The sequence below is a fragment of the Anthonomus grandis genome, chromosome 7 (genome assembly GCF_022605725.1).
Source record: "Anthonomus grandis grandis chromosome 7, icAntGran1.3, whole genome shotgun sequence".
In the NCBI taxonomy this organism is placed as follows: Eukaryota; Metazoa; Arthropoda; class Insecta; order Coleoptera; family Curculionidae; genus Anthonomus; species Anthonomus grandis.
In genome coordinates, this window is record NC_065552.1 from 31,972,379 (window position 1) to 31,989,172 (window position 16,794).

The window sequence follows — 16,794 nt, forward strand, 5'->3', positions numbered from 1 at the left end:
TGAGAAATACCTACCCTTTTTCTTTTGTGTCTTTTAAATAAAACAAGTTTATTTAAATTACGTCAATTTATTAAATGTTCAAATTGTGCCCCGCCTATTTCCATGCAGGAATACAGGTTTTGCTCAAAACGATGCCTGACGTTTTGTAGAACTTCAGGTGTTATCATCTGACACTCATTTATAATTCTCTGGCGTAAGTCTTCTAGGGTGTCTGGTTGGGTAGCGTAAACTTTTGTTTTTAAATGACCCCATAAAAAAAATCTAATGGGGTTAAATCGGGTGACCTAGCTGGCCATTCCATAAAAGGTCCTCTCCATCCAATCCAACGATCAGGAAATATCTCATCAAGATATTGCCTCATACCAGCAGCATAATGTGGAGGCGCTCCGTCTTGTTGGAAAACGACTTGATCATCATCAGAATGATTTCCGCCTTCCATTATTTCTACTATTCTTGGATATACGGCATTTTCCAAGAGATCTCGGTACATTTCTCCATTCAAATTTCCGGGCAGAAAAAACGGACCAACAATGGAGCCGCCCAAGATTCCCGCCCAAACATTTAACTTCCCAGGGAACTGGGTATGAACTTCACGAAACTGGCCCGGATTTGCATTTGACCAGTAGCGGCAGTTATGACGATTTACGTTGCCATTAAGAAAAAAGTACATTCATCTGAAAAGCAAATGTTGTAAATAAGACGCGGATTAACAGTTATCATATCACTAAGCGATTCACAAAATTGCACTCGTCTGTCAAAATCGTCTTCATTCAGTTCTTGCACCAGATGAATTTTGTAAGTATGGAATTTATTATGCTTATGTATCCTATGAACACTACTTTTGCTTACTCCTGTACTCGTCGCCAATTTTCTGACACTTATTCCTGGCTCGGCATGAAGTTGACCTAGGACAGTTATTTGCATTGCTTTATTGTCAACAACAGCATTTGGAACCTCACGCTTTTTATTTAAGACACTGCCAGATTCCCTAAATTTAGCAACTATTTCTAGAACATATTTTCTGTTGACTCGTTTTTCTGGATGAAGGTCATTAAATTCTTGTACCGTTCTATTGGCACAATTGTTATGCCGAAAGAAAAACTCTATCATCTCAACCCTCTCTGCAGTAGAATAAACCATTGCTAACAGTGTTTCAACACGTAAAAGACTGGGTAATAATTTAAAACTATTTAAATAAATGCTGCTTTATGAAAAAAGTACCAATAATATTTAGCAAGCTAAATAAATTCTTCAGATACTTGTGTTTGCATTTTATTTGGTATTTTGTTTTTTTTTATGATATGCTGATAAGGTGTAATAACAATAATATTAACAATACTAATCAATTTTTAATCATGTTTTAATGATCCAATAAAAAAAAATGTAAGAAAGAGTTTCAGGCATAAAGGTTTTTTTAAAGCATTTTTTCCAGAATTTTATTTGGCTTTCATATCCAGAAGAAATCCATCAGTGACTCAGAAGTCACCATTTAAATTTAAAGTGAAAACGCTTTCAACATAAGGTATAACACGATCCCTTTTTCTGTTTAAGATTTAAGGGGTGCTTTCAACCCCTCGTTAAGGATTCCAGGTATTAGGTGGCATTTTAATTAATAAGTGACCCCTTCGAAAATAGGATTTCCTTGTTCTTTTAAAAATATTATCCAAAAAAGAGTCCATAATACCTTTTTTATTTTCGCTGTTTCCGCAATTTTGACAAGCTGTTTTATTCAGAGAAATAATTTTAGCCACTTCAAATTTGGCAGTTATATTCAGAATTAAAAGACCTTTAAAATAAGGTATCATACGACTCTTCTTTCCATTTAGGATTTTAGGGGTGATTCCACCCCCTCGAAGGGGGTTGCTGGTATGAGGGTGCCTTGGTAAGGAAAAGTTGTCCCCCTCAAAAATAAAATCGACGTGTCCGAGATTTTTGAAAAAAAATTTTTTTTTCATACCGAAAATAGCTCTGTTTCGTTTTCGCTGGGACACCCTGTATATTATGGCATGCATCTTAAGAAATGATTGATTCTTCGCAACATTATTTCCACGTACAAAAGGGGTGTTCCAATAGCGCCCCAACAAGAAATATAAATTTAAATACTTTTGATACAAATTTTCAAATGGCACACTTTTAGGCTCAAAAATGCGAAACTTTGCCCTAAATTTAACCATCTTCGCATCTCTTATATCTACCGAGATTCCAATAGTGAGCTAGGAATTTGTAACACGTCGTATAATATATAATATCTAGTAAAAAATGACGTTTATAAATAATAGAACGCAATAAAAGTCAATATTTTACTTATATTCGTTTATTTGAAGAAAAATGTAAAATAACAATAATAAAACGTATAAAATATTCGCATTTCCTATTTTTGAGCGCGCGACTCTGTTTCCTTTTCCCGGCCCGTCCACAATTTAATCCCAGCAGCATCGAGAGAATCTCGTATCTTCGTCTGTTTCACGTTATCTGCGTCGAACTTGCCTCTCTTTATCTGACAAATATTGATTGTTGAACGGCCGGAGACTGTGGAAAGACTCAAATCGACCGTAAATATATACGAGAATCGATCACTAAATATAGTAATATATTTTGCAGTTTATTTTAATGCGTATATGTAGTATGTTGAAATGATTTTGTACATACTCAATTTTGGAGCTTGACCAAGTAACTTCATCTAAACTATACTAAATCTAGCTAAAATTTCCATCATTCTTACAAAATACTTAGGAACATCTTTAAATATTGAAAACATGTTCCAAACCAAACACAAATTCTAAATATTTCTTAATTTCAGCTACACAGCTTCAACAAACTTTAACTAAAATACTGACAAAACCAAGACGTTTAAGCAAAAAAGTTATTTTTGATGGTGCACCTTCAGAAATTTCTTCAGCCTACCTAATAGATTCATTTGCGAGTACCAGAGTACTTAATGACGTTAGAAAATCACTTTCAAAATATAATATCTTATATGAAGTCGGTAATGGAGAAACCATAAACATTTTAAGAAAGAACTTAAAAAAAGTTGACGAGAAATGTTTTATAAAGACCGGAGGTGAACTTAATGAGTTCTTCGTGTCTTTGGGAAGGTATTAATGGCTTTCATTTTTCAACGGCTTCAATATTTAAATTTAAATCTATTTTAGATTATACGAATTGGGTTTTAACCCTCAGATCCAAAATCTCTATCCAAAAGTAGAGTTTCCTGTAAGCAGAGGAACCCCAATGATTTCTCCGAAAATTAAATGGAACCATTCAAAAGACTGGTGGGTTACGTTGTACCAGTGCGATGATCAAATGGAAATTGAAGAAAAAACGATTGGGGTGATGTTAAAGGATCCGGGTTATACGTTTTTGAACGGGCACATCATTGATGGTAAATAGGCCGAAATTATACACGATAAACAAACCGAAATTAACACCTTTTAATGCTTCTTAATTTTATTTAGGTCGGAATCTGTTTCCTGCTACAGGCTACCTACAGTTCGTATGGGAAACGCTGGCTCATGTCCACGGCCTCATGATCTCAGATATGAGGGTCTTATTTGAAAATTGTAGATTTATGCGAGCCTGCTCGGTACCAAAAGAAGGCACCAAACTAGAACTTACTATAATGGTACAAAGAGGAACTGGCAATTTTGAAGTAGTAGAAGGTAATATTAAGATAGATTTATTGAGAGAATGTCAGTTTTTATTTTTATTAAATAAATTAATGAATTTTCAAGCAAAACAACGCACTGAATAAATTTAGACGTATTTAGAAGTTTCTTCTATGTATTATTACAAATTTCCCGTAGGTTCAATAAATCTTTATATATAAAGACTTGTCCTGACTGATAATCAACGTACAGCCCAAACGGTAAAACCTAGAAATATGAAATTTGGGGACAACATTCCTATGGTTATGTAGACGTCTACTAAGAAGGGATTTTTTGAAATTCTATCGGGAAGGGGTTAAAACCAGCCCTTATGTATTATAGCTTCAAAACTATGTACTTTAAAAGCATATTTTTTTATGCTTAAATTGATTGCTTTTCGGAAAAAAACTGCAAAACACTTCAATTTATTTCATTTTAATGAAAACAACTGATTCTCAAAAATTAAGCCACCCTGAAGGGGTAAAATAGGGAGAAAACTTCTTCTACGAAAGTTCTTTCTTTTTGAATTTATAGCATTGAAAATTTATATTTTTACATATTACAAGTCGCAGGGCCAAACTCTAAAGATAGCAGGGATTGATTTGAAACAGGATTTGGCATGGACAATTCTATGTAGCCTGTTCTAGAACAAGTTCACCAAAAAACTTAATAATTCTGGCACAAGAAGGCAAAACAAAAAATGTTGTTTACAAAGAAGTTCTTCAGTAGAACTTTTCTTTTATTTTCAAATTCCACGCGAGCAACGCCGCGGGCATTCAGCTAGTAAGCTATAAACAACACTTGAACACTAAACTTTTATTCACTACTTCACTTACAATTACTTACTAGTTCTAATCACTTATTAACTATTTCGCGTACTGAAATCATAACTATAAATTAAAACTCAACATCGAGTCAGTATTTTATATATGCCCAATAAGATTCTTCTTCTAATTTTTAGAATTTTAACAAAATGTTACAAATATGAACGAATACAAATCGATTAGAATAAGCCTAAATTCACATTGGTACGTAATTACGGATACGTGAATTTATGCCATCCGCTAGAGACATGCGTATGTAAAAGGACGTTATATTTTTACTCGAGTTTTTGGTGTTACAGTGTTGACCTTCCACAATTGCTTCAACCTATTTTTATGCCTTGGTTGTAAAAGAGTTCTCGGATCCCATAGAGGTTTTCTGACATAAATGAATAAAACCAACATTTCGTCATCTAATTTGCTGTGTTTTTGGCCACTAAAGTTAAAATATTGTCCTCATTGGCGCAAAGATCGAAGGTAAAATCCTGGTTTTCCTCCATATATATTTGGAAACTACGGTGTTCCAAATAATTTTGGCACTGACTATTAATTAAAAAGCCGCAATAGTGACATTTAAAATATGTGGAACTCGGTGTCGAACCCAAACTGAACATTCCAAAATCAATGATACAAAATAACAACTAGTAAAAAAAAAATTGGTAAAAACTTAGAAATAACAATAAAAAACAAATAGTACAACGAACCAAAAAACGAAATGAAGTTCGACTTTCGAGGCTCTTATTGGCTGATAGCAATCACGTAGTCCCAACGGATCCGTCATTACGTATCAATGTGAATTCAGGCTAAGCCGGCCAAGACAGGGACGTACTAAGGCAACTTTGTAACATTTCCCTCCTTTTAAATCTGATCGTCCCGATCAGCCTGACCTACATACGACTTAAGCCCGTCTAAATGATACCTTCATTTGTGCCTTAGGGCTGCGCTAGATTCTATAGACATCATTAATGCTGTTTACTACCGCGTATGGCATCAGATTTGGTGATTTCCCTTTCTTTCTTTAAGGGTTCCAAAGCCATACATTTGCCTCTTTGCCACCTTGCTGAAATCCTGAACAATTTTCTTTAATTGAAAGAAGTCATCCATATTCTCAAAGAGACCTTGATATAAATAAATCAAAAAACAACAACGCAAAGTCTCGGTCACTCACCCTTGAGTGTGTGTGTGTGTGTGTGTATAATTAACCCAGTCGGTCGCGTTTGAACCTTTTTAAGGTCTGTTGATGCTCTTAGGAGTGAAACACGTGGCACCACTTTGACTAATAAAGAATTTTTGGAGACCGAGACTTTGTGTTGTTCTCTTTTGATTTATTTTGCTTTAAGGTCGTATCGGATCTTCATCCAGATGCTTGCAATCCTTGGTCATTCTCTAACCAATTCGTCAAAATCGTGCAGTTTCATTTTTACATCGTCTACATTGTCCTCCACTGTAAATTCCTCAATGCTTGAGGTACCAAACACTAGGTCACATGGTAAACAAAGTTCTCTCCCAAATAAAACCTAAACTGGTGTTAATTCAGTCGTATCATGGACTGCAGACCTATGGACCAGCAAAAACATTAGCAAGTAGAGATCCCAATCCCCCTAGAGAAAGATATTCTTTGATTGCCTTGTTGAATCTCTCCATCATGCCATAGGATTGCGAATATAAGGTAATTGTGCGAGTTTTGTAAATCCCAAGCAGCTCACAAACTCTCTGAAACGGCTTGAATTCGAAATTCCCTGTTTGATTAGAACACAGCTCTAGAGAGACTGCAAAATGTGCCGAAGACATTGTTCAATAAAACTTCAGATACAGTCACCTCTTCTTAATTGGAAAAATAATCCATAGTTACCAGGATGTACTTATTTCTCTCGTTGCTCTCGGGAAGTGGCGATTCTTTCGAATGGTAGCCCTATATCATAATTCTTTATCATACCCATGAATCTTGTGCTAAGGCCTTGACTAACGGCATATGTCGGACATTTTCGGCACCATGATTACATCTTCACACTAGTTAACCAATAAAATCTGTGGCGCAGTCTTATTTATTCCCAAACGAGCTGCACTATGCATCTCTGTCAGGACCTGTTTAACTTTCTTCCTTACGATCACTAACTGTTTCTTAATAATCTCTTCCATGCTCTTATCAACATTCCTTACTCGACGACTAGTGAGTCGCACTGCGACCATACTGCCTTAAATGGCAGCCCTCTATCCAAAACGTCGCTCCATCTCGGTCTTTTTTTATCGTTTTTTTTCTCCTGGAGAATTGCTGTATACCTTGGTCTTCGCGTTGGTCTTTTATTATCTCAGCAGTACTCCATCCTTCACTAACCTGAAATTTAAGACTTCTTATACATGTCACACCTTCTTCTACTTTGGCGCAATGTTTGCCTGATGGCTGGTAAGGTTTCCTGGATAAAGCGTCTGCGTTGTTATTCAGTTTAGCGACCGATGTTTAATGTTCAAGTTGCACTACTGTAACTTCTCTAATGCGAGTTTGTCTTTTATTTTGCGACTTGTCCTTCTTGGTAATCTCAACCCTTTTAGGGCTACAAGGTATGTCTTAATCAGAAACTCTTGTCTATATAGGTATTTGTGGAAATCGTCTACCGCTCTGACATTAGCTAGAAGCTCTCTCCTCGTGACGTAATAATTTCTTTCTGGCTTTGACATTACTCTGCTAAAATATTGGATGACTCATTCCTGGCCATTCTGGACTTATGATAGATAGCACAGCTACTTTTTCCATATGTTCGTTTTAGTAGAGTCGCCCTTTAATAAGGTCTTAGCCCTGATGGCCAATCATATTTTTTACGCTGAATACATGTTGTTATTATTCCCTTTGACTTGCGCGATATCCTTATATGGGATATCGCGAAAGTATAATAAAATGTAAATGGCTTAGAATAATCCGGCCAAGACAGGGCCGTAGTAAGGCAACTTTGTAACAGTATTATATTGGAGCTAAGAGGGATTAGATACATATTTCTTTAAATATTTTTAATAAGAAGAAGCAGTTAGAAGTCTATGTTTTTTCTCGTTGATCTGTAGATTTCCAGTTGTCTGTCTTTGGTATGTTCAGTCTACTTTATTACGCGACATAATATAATAAGTAATTAAGTATAATAAAAATATATTCTAAGAATACCTCTACACGATTTTTAAGCGCCTGTAATCTACTAGGTGCTCTTTTCTAAAGTGTATTCCTCTTTATGGGGTTATTGATTAGTGCTCCTGAATATTTATGCACTTTCGAGAGGTGTTTAGAGCTTTTTTTAAATATTTTTTACAGAAAAGAAAATTTTAATTATGTTGGTTTTATTTATTATTTTAATTGTCAATCCATACATTCATCTTATAGTTAATTTTCATTTTTTTTAAATGGGCTTCGAGTGCCTCTTTTTCCATTGACACTTTTAAAATTATAGTAAGTCTAGTCTGACTGCTTGGATATACATATGTCCATATTTGCTGTTTTAAGGAAAAGCTTGTAATTTTATTGATGTTAAAATGTCCTATTATAATTCAGGTTGTGGTTGTTATCTGTCCTCTGTCAGTATATTCAGTTTTGGAATGTCATTTGGGTGTTGGAAAGTTTTGCTACACATATTGGTATTCGTTGCTTGTCAGTGTCATGCTTGTCATATTCTTTTATTAGCTTAATCTTTAGGATACTAGGGTTCATTATGTTTTCCTGATTTAATTTGTCACTCTTTGAGTCCAAACAAGTGTGAACATCTTTGCGTATTTTTCTTTCTAATTTTTTCAGTTCTGTGATGAAAGTTCTGCCTAATGTTTTATTAGAGTTAACCGCACCATTTGATTTAAGTTCTGCTTGTAAATGTGTATTGAATCATGATAGAATCAATATCATGTGGTTTGGTATATTTTTTAAGAAAGGCACAAGAAATACAAGCAGGGTGTTATCATTTAAGATTATAATGCTAAACGAGGTTGGCCTACATTATAAGATTCCTTCTCAAATAAAGCCATTGTAAGTTTTCTAATTGTTAACTTGCAAAAAGCATAACATATTGTAACGATATTGGCAACGCCACCAATACCATTTGTTCTTCAAGCGGGCACACAGCACCACATCTCACTTGACCATTTTCGTGCATCGATTGATTTAATTCACACCTAACAAGCGGTAAAAACGCTACAATATGTATTGGGAATTGAGATTTTTTTCCATGTTTCTACACATAGGTCCTTGTATAAACTAAAATATTTCCTACTTTTTTAGATAGATTACTCTGGAGTATCATTGCTAAACAATTTATTTAAAAAAATTAAATTTCTTAATGAAACTATAAGCTTACGAATAAATCATTACAGTATCATCATGTACCAACAATTAAAAAAGCAACATTGTATATTTCAGGTGGCACCACATTGGTAACAGGAAGAATTACCCAAGTGGGTAAAAATGTGGATTTATCGAACATTCCGTTTTCCTCAGGTGTTCCAAAACATGTCGTACCTTACATGGACTCCAAAGATATTTATAAAGAGTTAAGACTTAGGGGATACAACTATAAGTAAGTTTAAAGATTAAGTATCTTCCTTAAGCAATTGGTTTTTAACATGTTGCATTTTAGGGGTAAATTTCGAGGCTTAAAGTGCTGCGACACCAGCGCCCAATACGCGGAGCTATTTTGGGATGGGAATTGGATCTCTTTCATGGATAATTTACTGCAAATGAAAATCCTGCAAGAAGACACTAGGATGTTGTACGTACCTACGACCATACAGCGGCTATTTATAGATGCAAAGAGGCACTTGGAATATGTAAAAGCCATAAATCAAACTCCTATTTATTTACCGGTGTATGTATCTAAGGAGACTCAAATTATAAGGTAAGTAAATTACAAAGTTAGAGAAGTCCTTTATTTCTCAAGACTTAAATGTGATATCCATGCAGATTTTCTCTTATTTGTCTCAAAAAATTATTATTACAAATTTCTATGGCGATGACGAGTATTGCGATCTTTAATTTAAAATGAATAAACATAACCTACATAAATGTAATTCGTCTTATCGTACAAAACTATTTTTATTAATTTTCCGCTTAAACACAATCAAACTTGAATAGTAACTAGTAAAATAGTAAATCGCATAGCAATAAATTGAAACATAGGCGAACGTCGACAGATTAATGAAAATTCGTGTACTTGACATAAGATCGCGTGCTAAAATACGGGATGCTCTGGTACCTAATCATAATATAGACGCGACGGAGAATAAAAGTACATATCGAATCGAAGCTTTTGCATCGGGGTTAGAGTACTTATGTCGTTATTATTAAGGTGTATTGGATTAAAAAATATATTTTTTGTTTAGGTCCGGAGCCATTGAAATCAAAGGATTGCAAGCCAGTTCGATTCCCAGAAGAAAATACCTTGGTATTCCTGTATTAGAAAAGTATATGTTTGTGCCAAATGTTACTAAGTTGTCTACAGAAGAAGCTGTAAGAGTTAACATGCAGATTTTACTAGAGAATTTGTATAGTATTAAAGTTAAGGCTGTTGAGTTGATTGATGATGCGACTTCTGAAGAAGTATCACCTTTGGGTAAGTAGTTATTTAGTGTTTGTATAGAGTGTTTCCGAATAAGATGCTGTTTCTTAAAAGTATGAATCCTTAGGTCATTTGAAGAAGAAAATTAATTTTAATTTTGTTAAAAGATACATAAAATTTTATTACTGAAGAGTTACGTAATATCAATAAAATAGTGTAGTTATTATAAAGTGATTAATTAAAGGTACTTTTGCTTTAATGTTTTATGATTTTATTCAAATTTTATGATCTTATTTAAATTTTGTTTAGGTGAAATCATTCATAACGTACTGGCTGATCAACCGCTAATTCAGCCTGACATAACTATTTTAAGTAAAACTGAACTGGAAGTGGCAAATGTAAAAGTTGAAGACAAGAAACTCCTAACTGAGGTGGAATGCAGTTTGGTTGTGGCTTCTAGGATATTGCAGAGGCCAAACGTGAGTAGATGGTTTATTTATTATGGTTATTATTTACGGTGACCACCAATTTATAAAAATAAAATTATCTTAATTATGTGTTAATGTAATATTAACTTCAAACAGTTGATGCAATCGAATAAACATTTCAGTCTTAATATTCAATTACACTGCCCATTATGTACTTCTATTAATAATCTGCATAAAAAGTCGTCTGGTGTCTGTATGTCAGTCTAGTAATTTTTCTTTCATCTGAAATGTAAGAGTTATTTTATAAGTGTTAAGATACAACTAATAAAACAGATTAGTTCAGTGTAAGCATTAGATAGAGAAGCTTAATTATTTACTTACTACAACTAGAGACTAAACCTACATTTCTAAATGCATTTGAATAGACCATTGAATGTTCAATGTGACACATAATTTTAATACTGCTGTCCATAAAATATTTCCAAAATCTCTTCGTTACACTCCTTAGGACACTGGAATAAATACTATACTCAAATAAAAAATACATTGAAATTCAATCCATTAGGCTTGCACCTATCACACACTAAATCACTCCATAAATTAATAGTCCATAAATGTATAGTGTAACGATATTGTAAACATCGAGAAACCAGCTGATTCTCCGTCAATCTGGAATGACACAAGTTGCACACCGCACGACATCTCGAAGGTTGACGAGAAGCTTCCGGAACAGCGTTCTGCCGAGTATATAAGAGCCGCATCTCCGAGAGTTGTCAGTTCAGTAAAGTAAATTTCTGAATATTGTCGCGACAGTTAAATAGCTGTAAATAAATACAGTAAAAATAAATATCTCTAGTAGCCGTGAGTGATCGGGTTTTCGTAGTGAAGTGTGCAAATAAATTAGTTAACCATTTTCGATTGTTTTCATTCACACCTAACCACGAAGGGGAAAAATGCGTAGATTGCTGTCAGGTGTGTTGAATGAATTGGACGTCAGTCAATTAGACAGTGGTAAAAAATAAATATTAGTTACCTACAGTTCTTGAGAAAGGCGATGACTCGGACAACTTTGTTTTTACTGGTGCAAATGGTATGTGAAATATTGTAAGGTTTGAAAAAATAATTGCTAATCAAATTCTTCGTAGATTACTGGCAGCTTAATAACGTGACTAAAAAGGACAGGTATCCTCTTCCTCCCATTGGTGACACCCTGGCTGAAGTGAAGATTTTTTCCATGTTAGACTTAAAAAGTGGATACTTGCAAGATGAGTTGTCCCTCGAGGATCGGGAAAAGACGACTTTCACGATAAGTGCTGGATTATGGCAATTGTCCGTGATGCCGTTTGGACTGTGCAAATGGTTCTGGCACTTTTAAACGGCTGATAGAAACGGTTTTACGAGGACTGTCCCGAAAAAAGACTTACCTGGTTTACGTTGATGATATTATTATAGTAGAAAATTCATTTAAGAATCACATGAAAATTCTAGAAGAAATGTTCCTGAGGCTACGAGGTTCTGGATTAAAATTCAGCTCAGAAAAATGTCATCTATTTTAAAAGGCTGTGCAGCATCTAAATTACGTTGTTTCTAGTAAAGGAGTTGCTCGAAGAAATAGTCCATTTTTTTTTCAAGGAGACCGGCTTAAATATAATTTATATTTGAGACTTGTAACTTGGAGTTTAATTAATTAAATACTATTCAAGGAGTTGCTGTTGATAAGGCAAAGGTTGCTAAAGATTGGCCAGTTCCCAAAGACAGACATGAGTTACGCAGCTTCTTGGGATTATACACTTACTACCGACACTATGTGGAGGGACTTTCCAATATCGCAAAACCATTGACAAGCTCGATAGAAGGAGAACAAAAATAATCCCAAGACTGTCAGAAAGCCTTCGATCACCTAAAAGATGCGCTGACAAGCGCACCTATCCTGAGCTATCCTTTACCTAAAGGAAAATTTATATTGGATACCGACGCTAGCAATGTGGGCATAAGAACTGTGTTCTAAAACGGCCATTTGCTATTTTAGTAAGGCGCTCTCCCAACAAGAGCGCAACTATTGCGTCACTCGCCGAGAATTGCTACATGTTGTCAAGGTAATGGAGCACTTCTAGAAGTACCTCTATGGGAGAAAGTTCAAAATGACCAACCTGCTGCAAACTGACCATGCAGCTTTAAATGACTCCGGTTTAAAGATCCGGAGGGACAAGTGGAGAGATAGATTGAGAGGCTACAGGAGTTTGACTTTGGCACTAAATACCGAGCAGGAAGAAACCATGAAAATGCAGATGCATTATTAAGAAGACCCTGTTTTAGAGGACTGCAAGTATTGTCAGCGAGCAGAGGGAAAAGATACTCAGTTATTAAGAACTATCATCGTCGATGATGCTTGGCAAAATGGGGATCGTACAAGAGACGAAGAGGAAGATCCCGATAGATATTCAGATATAGTTTTAACCTGGGTAAAAGAAGGGTAAATGCTAACTGGGGATGAAGTTGTCAAGTATTCTCCCAATGTTCAAGTCATTTTGGGCCCAATGGAACTCTCTAATTTTCGAAGATGAACTCTTGCGGCGGAAAATAGTTCATATAAATAATAGATCACGACTTTGACGACGTCAAAGAGGAATGAAGGCCAATCCGTGTGCTTAAATGTCGGATTTCATAGTTTCTAGAGAAAACCTATGCCAGTGTATCAGGAGTAAGGACCTTCGAGTAACAAAGACCCTGCGAAAAGTGAGAAAAAGATTTTACTGAGTATATAGCAAGGCAGACGTAAGGCAGAGAACGCAGAAAGCTTTGATGTATCAGTATAACGTGAAGAGTTCCTTTGAAAGGTTTGCTATTGACGTTGTTCGTTGGTTTCCCGAGTCAGAAGCACGAAATAATAGGTAGTTAAGGTATAACCCCTACCAAAACAGAAAGGCTTTGCTATCGCCGACGTCTTAATAAGAGTCGGCCGATTTAGTATGATTTAGTGAAAACGCTTGGAATCGAGAAAAAGAGAACTCTACTGCATTACACCCGCAGTCAGATGGCATGGGTTGAATGAATAATAGGTTTCTTCATTTGTTTCTGATGGCTTTCGGCATTCATGAAAACACAGGCGAGTCTCCGATGGGCTATGTCAGTGAACTGTGTGCAACCTGTGCGCTGTTATACTCTTCAACGTCGTTGTCCGGTCCAATTGCAAGAGAGAAACCTTCTACCGATATCGACATCCACCATCTTTGGAACCATTTCGGGACGAAACGAGGTTAGAGGGGCAGTGTAACGATATTAAATAAACACCGAGAAACCAGCTGATTCTCCGTCATTCCGGAATGACACGTAGCACATCGCACGACGTCTAGAAAATTAGCGAGAATCGTCCAGAACAGCGTTCAGCCGAATATATAAGGAGCCGCATCACCGATAGAAGTCAGTTGTCAGTTCATTGAAGTAAAGTTTGGAATATTGGCGTGGAATTTAAATAGTTTTGAGTAAATGCAGTAACAATAAATATCGCTAGTAGTCGTAGTAGTCGAGTGACCGTGTTTTCTTAGTGCAGTATGTAAATAAATTAGTTGACCATTTTAGATTGTGTTAATTCTTCTTCTAACTTAAATTGGATAAAGTAGTCTGGGATGAAATTTAGTTTTTTATTAATTTGTTAATGCCTTTCGAGCATTCTCGATGTTAGTATTTTTTAAAAGGAACTCGATGCGAATTTCCATACTACGTTTTTCATCATTTTAATATGTCATTAAATTATTTTCGAATTAGAATAAAATAATTAAAAAAGAAAATTTATTTTAAACTTAATTTCGAATTAGAATAGAATAATTAAAAGAGAAATTTTATTTTAAACTCGGTGGAATTCCTGATGTAACCGAACCTCCATAAAAAAATAAATTTATTTATTTGTGGCAACAAAAAAGGACAATTAAAAAATCAAAAAAATCAGAAATATAGTGTATAGCAAAAATACGTCGTATAAGTAGTAGTACAAAAAACCTTACTCATTTTTATGCGTTAATAAAAACAGGGTATAAAACCCTTAACAATTTTGCATAAAACACAAAAATTATTCAAATTTCTGATATCCCCATTGATACTTCGATTGATGTAACTTTCTTTATACCTTATTTGGATGAATTTTAATCAACAGGTATTTATACAATTTAATAAATAAATTAATTGAGGACGCTTAATAGAAAAAGGTATTTTATATTTTTTGTATTTTCAGATTCTCCACCTATCCTTTGGTTCCATTAAAGAAAACGGGTTCATTTTATCAAGGGAGCCACTAGATTTCGATATAGCATCTATAAATATACCAATAATAACCATTATAACGGTTTTCACCACCAATAAGGAACAGCTGGTATTATTTAGAAAAAATGCTGAATTTAAACCGCCTGTTGTGGTAAGTTTGATGGACCAATAATGTATTGAAAGTCATCGTTCTTGGTTGTAACTTATCAGAAAAAAATCATTTTTGAAGAAAATTATTTTATTGTGGTGTCTAGTGAAAATATGTTATAACTCACTATTCTGGTTTTAATAACTCAGGCTGTTGAAACTAATCTAAAATAATCTAAACTTTATAGTACACATTATTAATTAAACGTTAATAAAAATGTTCGCTGATGTCTAGAATCTAGTAAAAAAAATCAATTTGCTTATATTTTATATGGAATCATAATAGATTTATTCGAATCATAATAGAATTTTTTTTAATTTAAATTATCTTCTCGCAGATAAATGTATCATCTGAAGATAGAGAATTCACTTGGCTACCCAAACTGCAGTCACTTATTGAAAAAGATCCAAACGTTTTGATATACTCGCAAGGCGAGGTGCTAAGTGGGGTTTTGGGGTTAGCTGCTTGCATTCGAAGAGAACCAGGTTAATACTGATAAATATGATTTTTGTTTTCTTTCTACCTAAGATAATTATATTTTAGGTTGCCAAAACTTAAAACTTCTTTACATCCCAGACTCCTCTCCAGAGTTTAATTTGAATTCTAAATTTTATCAAGATCATTTAAGCAAGAACCTCGCAATAAATGTGTTTAAAAATGGTCAATGGGGTACCTATAGGCATCTTTTATTAGAAAGCACTGCAAAACATCAGGTTCAGCATTGTTATTTAAACACCTTGCTTAGAGGAGATATGAGTTCGCTTAGTTGGATTGAAGGACCTTTAACTGTAAATACACCTATGGATCCTGATAGTATCTTAGTGTCGGTAAGTAATATATTATTTGCTTATTAAATGCGATAATTACTTTGCGAACAGACCATTAGACATTTATTTCTGATCGTCAAGGCAAGTATGGTCCAAATATTGTTCGCGTCAAAGGAATTTGAAATTAATGCCATTGATTAGTGTTTGTAAGTGATGATGATGAATCATTAGTTATATGTTATTACTTTTTTAAAATAAGAAGTGTGAATTTCACATTATAAAAATATACGCATAATACGCGTGACTTTTCGGTCATTTGAACAGACATTTTTCAGTTAATTTTAAATGGAAAAACCCCTGTATACGCGTTTATCAAGTAGCCTAAAATCCTTTCTGTCGATCTAATTTATTTTTTTTCTTTAAGGTTTATTATGCATCTCTAAACTTCAGAGATGTAATGACGGCTAGTGGAAAAATCAATGTAGATGCTATTACAAGGGATCGTAGAGAACAACAATGCGTCCAAGGTTTTGAATATTCAGGAAGACTATTAAGGTACCTTTTCAAATATCTGAAAAGTATTTTTATAATATATATTACAAATTTTTTATCGTTGCTGATCTCATTTTTTAAAAATTTGCACATGAGCACATTTTTAAATTGTCCTTTTGGATTTAAAAAAAAGGAACAACTAACTAAGAAAATCAAATGACTAAATTACCCTAACGCTCATATTAATCAAGAACCAAACCTAGAGACGCTCTTATTCTATAAAATAAACTACTTCATTAATTCACTTACTATTTTCACTTAAAAAAAAAAGTTTTTACATTTTTGTACCATTATCCTAATTAATGAAAATAACAGTGATTCTCTTATTTCAGTGGCAAAAGAGTAATGGGAATGGTAGTAAACGGCGCATGCTCCTCTCTTCTAAAAGCAGACCCGTTCGTGTTGTGGGAAGTACCGGATAATTGGAGCTTAGAGGATGCGGCGACAGTGCCTGTTGTCTATTCCACTTGTTTATATGCCTTGGTTAAGGTATGTTAATAATAATAATAATAATAATAATAATAATAAATATTTTTTATTTGCATAGAAGAAACAAAAAAAATACAAGTTTACAAAATCTAGCAATAAATTTACGCAAATAAAAGGCCTACAAATTCAGAATTCTGCCATGGCAGATTCTGGTCTTTAACATTGT

General features: G+C 34.4%; 1 protein-coding gene across 1 annotated transcript in view; it reads left to right on the forward strand.

Moving 5' to 3' along the window:
- The window catches only part of LOC126738221 (fatty acid synthase-like), a 59,769-nt gene that overhangs the window by 21,400 nt on the left and 21,575 nt on the right, over positions 1-16,794 (forward strand). Inside the window, exons 12-23 of the mRNA XM_050443442.1 lie at positions 2,801-3,095; positions 3,153-3,382; positions 3,456-3,659; positions 8,853-9,009; positions 9,070-9,327; positions 9,812-10,041; positions 10,297-10,466; positions 14,644-14,823; positions 15,158-15,305; positions 15,364-15,647; positions 16,012-16,142; positions 16,472-16,628. Of these exons, the coding sequence (XP_050299399.1) occupies positions 2,801-3,095; positions 3,153-3,382; positions 3,456-3,659; positions 8,853-9,009; positions 9,070-9,327; positions 9,812-10,041; positions 10,297-10,466; positions 14,644-14,823; positions 15,158-15,305; positions 15,364-15,647; positions 16,012-16,142; positions 16,472-16,628 (2,444 nt within the window). The remainder of the gene's footprint in view (positions 1-2,800; positions 3,096-3,152; positions 3,383-3,455; positions 3,660-8,852; positions 9,010-9,069; positions 9,328-9,811; positions 10,042-10,296; positions 10,467-14,643; positions 14,824-15,157; positions 15,306-15,363; positions 15,648-16,011; positions 16,143-16,471; positions 16,629-16,794) is intronic.